The sequence below is a fragment of the Mus caroli genome, chromosome 18, assembly GCF_900094665.2.
Source record: "Mus caroli chromosome 18, CAROLI_EIJ_v1.1, whole genome shotgun sequence".
NCBI classification, from domain to species: Eukaryota; Metazoa; Chordata; class Mammalia; order Rodentia; family Muridae; genus Mus; species Mus caroli.
In genome coordinates, this window is record NC_034587.1 from 55,710,247 (window position 1) to 55,722,179 (window position 11,933).

At 39.5% G+C, this 11,933-nt stretch overlaps 1 protein-coding gene across 1 annotated transcript in view; it reads left to right on the top strand.

Moving 5' to 3' along the window:
- Positions 1-11,933, top strand: part of Adamts19 (ADAM metallopeptidase with thrombospondin type 1 motif 19) — a 195,127-nt gene that overhangs the window by 118,066 nt on the left and 65,128 nt on the right. The window contains exons 13-14 of the mRNA XM_021150815.1: positions 890-1,062; positions 3,689-3,816. Of these exons, the coding sequence (XP_021006474.1) occupies positions 890-1,062; positions 3,689-3,816 (301 nt within the window). The remainder of the gene's footprint in view (positions 1-889; positions 1,063-3,688; positions 3,817-11,933) is intronic.

Genomic DNA, 11,933 nt, shown 5'->3' on the forward strand with positions numbered 1-11,933 from the left:
TAAAACAACGTCTCCTTTAAGAAGCAAACAGTGATCAGGCTTTCTAACAAAGAGTAATGAAATCTACAAAAAGACACTGTCTATGAGCAAGTCAGAGGAAATGTACTCCAGTGAGCAGGATGAGCATTAGAAGGGTCAGGTAAATAGTAGAAGAGCTAGGCAACAGGATGTTGGGACGTTGGAAGAGTCAAGTAAACAGTAGAGAGGCTAGGAGGAAGGCAGGAGGATGCTGGGACATTGGAAAAGTCGAATAAACAGGAGAAAAGATAGGAGGAAAGCAAGAGAATGCTGGGACTGAACGCAAAGAATAAGAGCAAAGTTAGCGATGATAAAAGCTAAAAAAAAAAAAAAGTAAAATGAAAACAAAAAATAAAAAACAAAGAAAGAGGGAACAAAAGTCCATGCTGAACTCTTACCAGGCTGTCTTATTCAAGGCCACTGCACCTGTAGAGAGCACAGGGGAGCAAGAGGTTCCACTCAGTTTGCCTTGGTGGAGCTCAGGGACAGAGTCCAGTTACATACTGCTGGAAAGCTTTTGAATTTCCTGAAAATGTGAACTTGACAATCATCAGAAACAGCTGATGCAAAGAGGAAGTCAGACTTTACACGTTGCACCGAGTTCTGCCCTTGAATTTTGTCTTCTCTTTTTATCTAAAATTGGTTTCATCATTCATGAATTTTGAAAGATAATTTTTGCATTTAAAATGTTTCTTTTTTAAAAAAAAATAATAATAAGCCTATAAATGCCCTGCTCTCCTCAGCCATGTGTATGCCCGTGCTTTTAGAGAAGCAGTCTAATAGGATATTTTATAAATATGATGGTTTTCACTTTTAAAAGTTGGTGCTTGTGGGGAAAAGGTGAAATTTATTATCTGTACTCTTTTTCTAGGCTAGGTTCTGAAGCAAGGGATTGTAATGGCCCCAGAAAACAATACAGAATATGTGAGAATCCACCTTGTCCTGCAGGTTTGCCTGGATTCAGAGACTGGCAATGTCAGGCCTATAGTGTTAGAACTTCGTACCCAAAGCATGCACTTCAGTGGCAAGCTGTCTTCGATGAAGGTATGGCCACCAGCTGAATACAAGTTGTTTCACAGTGCTTGTGATCATTTACAAATTAACTTATAATCATTTGTAGACTTCATTTTTTTTTTCTGACCTCACTGGCATTTAACAACCACAGAACTAAACATGTGTCTATTTCAGTATTGTTGTGGACAATGAATAGATATCCACTGGAACAGCTTAAATAAAAACATCATGTATACAGCAATGTATTATGTGCTGGTAAACATTCAAAGATAGTTGATATGTCTAACATTGCTGATAGAAATACAAATGGTGCATCCACTCAAAGTAGATGAGCATGCAATGAGCAATGTTGAAGTTGAATGCTTAAACAATGGAATACTATGCAGCCAGTACTATTGGCAGATAAGTTTTAATAAATTTTGGGGTGTCATGCCAAATAAAAATGTCAGCCACATAAGGCTATGTGCTACACTGCGATCCATGGACTTAACAGTTTGAAGTGGCAAAAAATACAGAAATGAAAATAAATGGTCTGTGCCAGGGACTAGGAGTGGTGGTAGTAAGCATTGTGGCAGGAGGGACACACACGAACCGATGGAGTGGTCAGTGTCTTAGCTGTCAGTGTGGTTTGCATACAAACAGAATTGCACACGATTACCAGTGTACTCTGGCTTAACTTTGTATTTTTATGATAGCTATAGAGATGCAGCTTTTGAAGATCCTAATGGAGAAGTATGTGGGTCATTTCTAAACTAGCTTTAAAAAAATGAGATAAGTCTTTCATTTTGATTGCATCCTGTGTGCATGCTGAAGCTCTGATGCTATCTATGTGCATTGCACATCCTGGGAAGTCCTGTTCCTTTAAATCCAGTCACAGCATCTGCATGCCAGGTACCGGCATGTTTCAGGCATTACCTACCATGGTGTTGTACTTTCCAGGGTATTCCCTAGGAATGAAGGTATTAAATCAAGGATTTATGACCTGTATAAAGCTAAATTATAGAGACTATATTAACAATATGTCACAAAAGGAAAAACACAGAGATTTTTTTCCACCAGATTTCCTGTTTGGAATATGAGTGGAATTTTCACAAGGACCAAGTCCTTTCAACTCATGTGTCCGGCTTGCCTCTGTCTTCAAAGAAAACTCTAGAAAGAGAATTATGTAGACCACTTTTAAGGTGTTATAGTTAAAGCGGTTGTCTTCAATTCCAACGATCTGACACTGCAAGCAGTAGGGGAATACCGTACATTGCAGTGTGAAACACATTGCAGAGTTTTATTGCAGCTTCTAATGGCACCTTAAAGGGAAATTTCAAAACCACGCATGCTAAAAGTTATATTTCCACCTCCCCCAAATTGGTTGGAGTGGCATCTAGAAGCCACATGGGAAAAGTGTTGGGACTGTTCAGGTTTGGAGGCTCATTTAACTGTCTGTCTTCTTTTTGCAAAGTGATACCGGGTTCCATGCCTCTGGCTGTTCTTTGGTATTTATACAATCCCCTCTGCACACGTGGAACTTTTCTGAAGACATAAGAGCAGTGACGGGCCAGTAAACCATTTTCCATCCTATTTATCCAAGTTTAATAAGCAGTAAAGGGCCGACTGGTGTCAAGCCAGGAGAGTAGAATGTAGCGTGGAGGGCCTTCTGAAGTTTCAGGTTTGATTATCTGCACCATTGATGTCACCAAGTAGCACAGATTCTCCAAAAACCGCTTTAAAATAGAAACACCTTTAAAAAAAAAAAAGATGCCACTTTTGAGTCTAAAAGACAAGGATTTGAAATCCAGCCCTCCTGCTTCATGCTCAGTAGGGCACTGAGGAAGAAGGCCAGCAGCTCAGTACTTCCTCAGCCTGAATCAATGTTTTCCACCCTTGACATCAGGCACTGACATGTCAGTGATAAAGGGACTGAGTCCTACTAACACATCCGCACTTGTGCCTCCTGATCCGAGCGCTTATGCAGTCCCTTGTCATTTCTGAAAACCCAGAACAAGGAGAGCCTGGCGACGGTGGCTTTTCCTGCTTTGCTAACTGTTTATTTAAGAACGTACGTAAAACAGTAAATCTTAGTAAACCAAAACTTATTAGTGAGAGACATCCAAAAAACTTCATGGGTAAAGAATAATCAGATTTTTTAAGTAAGTTGAGAGTGAGAATGCTACCATTCTGAAAGACATAGACAAGACTTGGCGTGCACCAAATATATTTCAGGGAAATGATTGTTATATTTTCTGTAGCTTTGTCCTAGAAAATAATATGTGTATATGATATATAATATATAAATATACAATATACAAACACTTATATAATAAACATATAATATAAATATATTAATATAATATGTAAACAAAATAAATATATAACATATATTTGTATATATATATATGTATACACACACACACATATATATATACACACATATATAACATTTGAGGCCAGATCTCATAAGGTTGAAATTAATATAGACTGGCTACTTCTAAAGAAACAACATGTCATCTAATATACTAAGCCTCTGATATAAATCTATTTTAATGTTGTATTGCTCAGTTAGCATTGACTTATATTTTTACCCAGTAATCATTGTGGAATAATAGAGCTTAAGATAAAAATATTGATGAGTCCGTTTTCTCTCTTCTGTCCACTGTCTATGCAGAAAAACCATGTGCCTTGTTTTGCTCTCCTGTTGGAAAAGAACAGCCTGTTCTTCTATCAGAAAAAGTGATGGATGGAACTTCTTGTGGCTATCAGGGACTAGATATATGTGCAAATGGCAGGTGCCAGGTAAGATACCCGTGAAAGAGATTTTACACACTGAACTGATAGATACCGTGTCTACCAGAAAGCTTCATAACATGGTAAAAAGCTTTAGACTGAGATTCCGGGGAATCAGATGGCCTCACAGAGGCCAGAGAGAACAGGTTCTCAGTCTTGGGGTATCCCAGACACCGCTAGACACCACGGAAGGGCTGAGAGCAAAATGGGGGCCCTGGGGCAGCTCGGTCATCTTCAAGGCTGAAGGGAGGAGAGGGCAGGGGGAGAGAGGGCTGGGTGGTTCCCATGGGGGTAAGAGTCCTTGGTCTGATCCATGGCTAGAGTGCAGGAAGGCCTTCCAGTAGGAGGCTTTTTAGGGGAAAGGCTACCCATCCTTGAAGCACAGTGGGCCTTGACTTGCAGAGACAGTCTGTGGTTTTAGAGCTTTATGGTAGAAAGGCAAAGAGAAAGAGAAAAAGTAGAAAGAAAGAGAGAGGCCGGCCATGGCCATGTGGAGGTTGGGGGGGGGGAGAGAAGGAGGGCTAGAGATGAGAGTAAGAAAAATGAGAGCTCAACCCCTTTTAGAGTGGGCTGGGCTACCTTGATGTTGCTAGGTAACTGTGGGGTGGAGCATACCTGGCTATAGTCAGGTCACTGTGGGGTGGAGTGGAGCCAGAATGACAGAAGCTTGGGACATTGTCTGCTTGACTTATGGTCACAGAATTATGGAGTTGGGGGCTCTGTGTTGTCAAGCACCTGTCTCTGGGAATGTGGCTTACAGTTCTATCCCTTGTAGAGTTTCCTACTGAGTCTCTACTGGGTCTCTGGAACAAGCCTCATTCGACCAAAACAGGCTGCCTTTCATGGCCCCACATATAATCAATCAGTTTTCAAATGTATCCTCTATTTTTAGTAGTAGTTATTGTATTCACTTGCTCTTAAATGTTCATTTACATGAACTTCTGTGCTCTTTTCCATCAATCCTTAGAGATAGATTTTCTGACAAGTGGGTATCAATAGCATGATGGAAAGATCTAAAGCTATAATGTCAATTTCTCCTAATAATTCTGAGAGTATCTCGGGTTGACTTTCCCTGGAAGATTAATATGCAAGAATGTCAGCACCAGTCAAGCACAGTCACTGTGAACATGGGGAGGGGACTGCGCACAAGGAGACATGCTCGCTGACCCCAGGAGGAGTTCTTAGGGACTGCGTTTTCAGAGTTATCTCCTTTGCGGCTGAGAAATCTGACCCTAGTGACAATAGGGCTTACTTTATTAGTGAGTTAGTTAGTTTGCTGTTATTTATTTCCCTAGGCAATTTCCAATGTGTTTTTTAAATAAACAGAAGAGAAATGAGAGAATTAGCTGTCTGAAAACTGCATAAAGATTCCCCTGAGAAAATGCACAACTGTGCACATCGAAGCTAAGCTTAGATGGACCCGTGACATGGTCCAGGCTGTAGACTTACAGTTAGAGATAGGAATCTCATGCAACTTGTGTGGTCCAGAGTTTCAGCATTCTGTACTCCACTATAGTGCTGTAAAGTTTAACACTGAGCCATGTGGCACTGTCTCACGCATCAACAGAACATGATAGTCACTTGAAAAAATCTCTTGCAATAATCCCTTTTTTTTTTACATATTTCACTTTCAGAATTACATGTTATACGATTAAACACGTAATTTCTTTCATCACACACAGCATATGAGTGTTTGATGAGTGTATCCTTAAATGAATTTATTTTTTAAAAAAAATTAACATTCCCAATTGTGTGTGTTAAGTAGAATAGCCTAAATGGCTATGCTTTTCACATCACAGGGCTGTATAGCCCTGATATTTTACAGAGGCCAATGCTAGATGTTAAAATTATGCCAGCAAAAATTCCCTCATGAATCTATTGTTGTAATTTGAGTAGAATTCTCTGAAATGGGGTGTGACTTCTGCCTGCATTAGAATATGTAGAGATTCAGTGTTTTTTTTTTTTTAATTCAAATGCATCATTGAATCAAATGATGATTTTTCTGACAACGCCCTGAAAACTGGGAGTCTTGATCAGCTTGCTTTGTTTTTAATCTCAAAGTGTATAGCCACAAAACTGACACTGGAATTCTAAATTCGATAAATACAGATCTCAAGTGGGATGGCATGTTATCCTGTCTAGCTCAGGGCAGGTTCTGCTGTTGCAGAGACACGGAAGGGTTGGCCTGATCATCTTCTCAGTTGCTCACAGCCAGTGCCCCAGGGCTATTGAAGGGATCTGCCTCTGGTAAAATAGCATTGTCTTTCTAAGCCGCAAATCCTGAGCTTGCTGGTTCCTGTGAATATGCTGAGACTACCAGTTATTGCACAGGCTGCTGTTTTCAGTGCCTACGTATTTCATCCAGGTTTTCCTGGATCCTATTAGGTGAGCTCCACATATGTTGTGTTTTAAGCACTTTCCTTGATGGTCACAGCTTTTGAAATAAGCTTGATTGACTGATCAAAGCACTCCATTAACCGATGCTCATATACCTTGACACTGTTAGGCACTCGGATACAAGGAGGGAATACCTCCATGTGCAACATTCAAGTACCTTTATCTTTACTGAATATTTATCCCTTAGCTCACACGCACACACACACACACACACACACACACACACACACACACACACACACACAATCTGTTTGCTTCCCATATCCTAAGAGCATCAATTTCAGTCAGAAACAGAGCCTTGCTTTTGATCCTTATTTTCTTTATATTTGAAATTTTTTCATATATAATATTTACTTGATATGAATTAGTTGTCAGTATCTATTTCAAACCTTTTCTATGAAGGAGGGTCTTCGTGGCTGTCTTAGCCACAGTTTCTTTCCTGCACAAACACCATGACCAAGAAGCAAGTTGGGGAGGAAAGAGTTTATTCAGCTTACACTTCCAAATTGCTGTTCATCATCAAAGGAGGTTAGGACTGGGACTCAGGCAGGTCAGGAAGCAGGAGCTGATGCAGAGGCCATGGAACGATGTTTCTTACTGGCTTGCTTCCCTTGACTTGCTCAGCTTGCTCTCTTATAGAACCCAAGACTACCAGCCCAGGGATGGCACCACCTACAATGGGCACTCTCCCCTTGATTACTAATTGAGAAAAGGCCCTATATAGCTGTATCTCACGGAGGCATTTTCTCAACTGAAATTCTTTTCTCTATGATAACTCCGGTCTATGTCAAGTTGACACACAAAACAGAGCCAGTATAGTGACTTTCTTGACGTATTGATAGACTTAATTCTTCTTGATATATATTCCACTTGGGAAAACAGGATTATTTGTCCTGAGTGTCAGTGGAGGACAATATTTTTTCAGTACACAATAGTAAAGGTATTCGGTCTCAGCTTCCTATGGACAGAATGGTTCTAGGAACTGTAAAAATGAATTTGTCAACAACTCACACATTCTGTGTCAGCCAGGGATGTGAATTCTTATACTCACTTCACTTAGGAACTGTGCCTTGGAATTCAGCTTCTCCACAGCAGGAAGTAAGCATGGTCCAGAACATAAGACCTTCAATTTTCTTCAGTAATTTTATTGTCTTCAATATTTATTTCAAACCTACTTTGAGCCTGCTCACTCCTTTAATCCCAGCGTTCAGCAGGCAGAGGCAGGTGGATCTCTTTCATTCAAGGCCATCCTAGACTTCAGAGTGAGTTTCAGGTCAATGAAGGCTACACAGAGAAGCCCTGTCTCAAAAAACGAAACAAACAAAATGACTCCATTGAGATATCATTTGATGGTTACTGTAAGATAAACATTCTCGCCACTACTTACAGTTTGCCCAACTTGCCAGTTTTGTGATTTGACATGAGTTTATGGTGGTGTTTGCAGTGCAGAATGAGGCAGTTTGACAATTTGCCTCTCAGCTACCTGACTTCCACAGATAAAGCTCATCCTAAATAACTGCTAAACCATCCTACCTCATCCTCGATGAAGGGAGGAAGGAAACAATTCAACTCTTTGCAAAACGATTTCAGTTTTCTTTTTGTTACTGTTTTTGTCATGCACATAATGTATTTTTATCACATTTCCCAGTCCACTGTCTCCTCCCCAGACCCTCTCTCATCCCACCAGCCATTCTTCCCTCCCCACTTCATACGTTCCGTTTTAAACTCATGACATCCAACTAGTGCTGCCAATATGTGCATAAGGATAGGGTCATTTATTGGTTTATGGATAACCTCCAGAGGGCCATATTCCTAAAGAGAACTGTTTCTCCCTCCTCTAGAGCATCTATCAGTTGCTCATAGCTCTTCATATAGATGGGGGGAGCAGGGGACTTCATGAACACTTTTGCCATGTATGCTGGAGTTTTGTCTTGCTTGATTTTATACATTCACAGATGCTACCAGTACCTATGAGCAACTACTCTGCCATGTCCTAAATCATTTTTTCCCCAGAGTTATCCACTCTGGTTCTTCCCATCTTTCTTTCTCCCATGATTGTTGAAACTCAAAAGGCTGGAATGGGCCTGTTGATCTCATCCACTGTAAAACCAAAAGAACCATCTGTTTCTGAATGGAGATGAGAAGATGAACTACTCTGTGTTTACGAGGATAAGAACTTGGGCAGCAGTTAAACACTATGCCCACTTACCAGAATAATAGTAATAGGTTCTCGCCCAGGGCCTATGACTTACCAGCCATGGGTTCTTCTCCTGTTAATGATGACATAGCTAAATTATATCTTGCAGAGTGGGCCTTACAATCCAACCCTAAAGCAGTTGATTACTGCCATAGAATTTTGGCATTATTGCACCAATGGGTTTATTTTGTCAAGCCACTAGAACTATAGTGTACAGGTTTCTCAGCTGGATAAGACTGTTGATTACTGTACTTCCCTGGTATCACACCTAGCATCCCCTGCACTATGAAAGCTAGAGTGTAAGGATGGCCACTCACATTAGGGCACTCTAATTTCTGCTGCATTTCTTCATGTTCTATGACCCAAGAATTGCAATAGACTATAATGTTTAGGGGGGTCTAAGTGACCAAAATCTTGGAAGGAGGTACTGGGATTGTTTGTTTATTTGTTTATTTGTTTGTTTGAATACCCTGTGGTATCCGGGAGAGCAGTGTTTCCCTGTTGCAGGATAACACCATTTAACTCCTTTTATATGTGTGTGAGTGAGCTTTCAGGAAGCTTTGGAACTACTAGGTCTCTACATGCCAGATGGCTACTTATCAGCCATGCCTTCCTATGTCCCACCCTGTCAACTCTTCTCACCCAGCAGTCTACCTTCCCTGTTCTCAGAGCCTGAGCTGTTTCTCTGCTCCCTCATGAGCTTAGTCTCCGGTTGCTCCTGGGCTCTTCAATTAAACATATTTCTAAAGATTCAGAGCTAATACCCATGTGATGTTTGTGCATCTTCATGCTGTTTGCATCACCTAGAAGCTTTTCAACACCATTCATTGACTGCAAAATTCATCATTTCATTCTTCTTTACAGGAAACTATTGTTCCATTGTGTAAATGTCCCATATAGTCGTTATTCCATTCACCTGTTTGTGACCATCCTGACTATTGGAATTAGAGCAGCATTGAACATAGACGATTTAGTGTTTCTGTAGTGGGATATAGGGTCCTTTGGATTGTGCCCAGGAGTGGTATAGCTGAACTATATGGTCAAACTACTCTAGCTTTTTGAGGAATTTCCACACTGATTCCCATAGTGGCTGCACATGTTTGCACTCCCACTAACGGGAAATAAGTGTTCTCCTTTCTACACATCCAAGCCAGAATTTGTTGTTAGTTATTCTTGGGGCCTTAGTCATTCTGACTGGAATAAGATAAAATTTCAAAGTTGGTTAAATGTACAGTGTGACGTGTACCTCAGCCATTTGAGAACTATTGTTTAGTTTTTTTTTTAATTTATTTAATTTAATTTATTTTTTTAGTGTTTATGCTTATTTTAAATTTTTCTATATTCTAGACACTAACCCAGTGTTGGGTACATGCCTGGTATATCCATTATTAGTATTTCCCAATTTTTAAGATGTCTCTTCACTTGAATGATTGTGTTATTTGCTCTATAGAAACTTTTCTGTCATGAGGACTCATTTGCTAATTGTTAGTCTTCACACTTATATTACCAAGGTTCTGTTTGGAAAATCCTTTCCTGAAAGTGCCTATAAGTTCAGGTGTATTCCCCCACTTTCTCTTTTAAAAGACTAAAGCACCAGGCATTATATTGAGATTATTGATCCACTTTCAGTTGAGTTGATACAGAGTGAAAGATAGTTCTTCTACATGTAGTTATCTAGTTTGACTAGAGTCTTTGTTGAAGGTTCTGCCTTCTCTCCAAAATTTTGGCCTCTTTGTAAAAATCAGGTGTCTGCAGGAGTGTAGATTTATTACTTTTATCCCTTTGATCAATGTTTCTCTTTTGATGCTGACTTCATGCTATTTTGATTCCTGTGGTTCTATAGAATAACTTGGAATTAGGGCTTATAATATCTCAACAGTGTTTTTTATCTTTCGGATTAATCTATTCTAGGTCTTTTGTGTTTTGATTTAAATTAAGATTGTTTTTAATTTCTGTGATGAATTGCATTGGAATCTTGATGGCGATTGCACTGCATCTATGGATTGCTCTCAGTAGAATGAACATTACCACAGTATTGACTCTACCAACTCATGATACCCATGAGTGGTATAGCTGAATACTTTTTGGTGTATGTACTGGCTAGTTTCATGTCAACTTGACACATCCTGGAGTTATCACAGAGAAAGGAGCTTCAGTTGAGGAAATGCCTCCATGAGATCCAGCTGTGGGGCATTTTCTCAATTAGTGATCAAGGGGAAGGGCCCTTGTGAGTGGTACCATCTCTGGGCTGGAAGTTTTGGATTCTATAAGAGAGCAGGCTGAGCAAGCCAATGGAAGCAAGCCAGTAAGGAACACCACTCCATGGCCTCTGCATCAGCTCCTGCTTCCTGACCTGCTTGAGTTCCAGTCCTGACTTCCTTTGGTGATAAACAGCAATGTGGAAATGTAAGCTGAATAAACCCTTTCCTCCTCAACTTGCTTCTTGGTCATGATGTTTGTGCAGGAATAGAAACCCTGACTAAGACAGTGTATATGTCAACTTTTTTCATAGTCCTAAAGTTTTCATTTTATAGGTCTTTTGCTTCCCAGTAAGATTTAATCTGAGATACTGTTTGAGGTATGTAGAAAGCTGCCTATTTTTGAATATAATTTTTCTTCTTGCTGCTTTCCTGAACATGTTTATCAGCTGTAGGAGTTTTAGGAGTTGGTGTAATGCTGGTTTTGTAAAAAGAATTTGGAGGCAGTCTTTACTCTTCTATTTTATGGAACAGTTTGAGAAACATCAGCTTTAGTTCTTCCTTAAAGATCTGGTAGAACTCTGCAATAAATCCACCTACGCCTGGGCTGGTTTGGGTTTGGAGGATTTTTATTGCGGACTCAACCTTGTTATTCATGATAGATTTATTTAAATATTTATGTCTTCCCGGATTACTCCAGCATGTCAGAAGCATTAAGAAACTTGTCCATTCCTTTAGGTTTCCCAGTTTTATGGATTGGGGGTTATGGAACAATGCCTCTTGCACTCTCTGGATTTCCATGGTGTTTGATATAGTATATTTTTCTTTTTCATCCTCAATTTTATTAACTTGGGTCTTCTTTCTGTTTGCTAATCAAGCTAGGGTTTTGATCACACTTGTTCATCTTTTCGAAGAACCATCTCTTCTTTTAATTGATTTTATTTTTATTCATCCTTAATTCATTAATTTATGCTCTAATCTTGGATATTCCTCCCTGTTTATGGTTTGGGCATTTGTTTTGATTTTGTTCCTCCAAGGCCTTATAGTACTTCACTAAGTTTTTTATTTGGTTTTGTTGTAAGCACTTATAGCTATAACCTTTCCTCTTAGGATTGCCTTTATTGCATCCTGCAGATTGAAGTATTTTGCATTTTAATTTTGATTCTATTCTAGTTTTAACTTTCTATTTTTTTAAATAATCCAGCCAGTTTTGTTAAATCTCCATCACTGTACATTTTCTGTATTTTTTTATTACTGCTAATAGCTACTTTTACTTTGTTGGTGTTAAATAAGATATAAAGAATTAATTAAATTTTCCTATAGTTGTTTGTTTT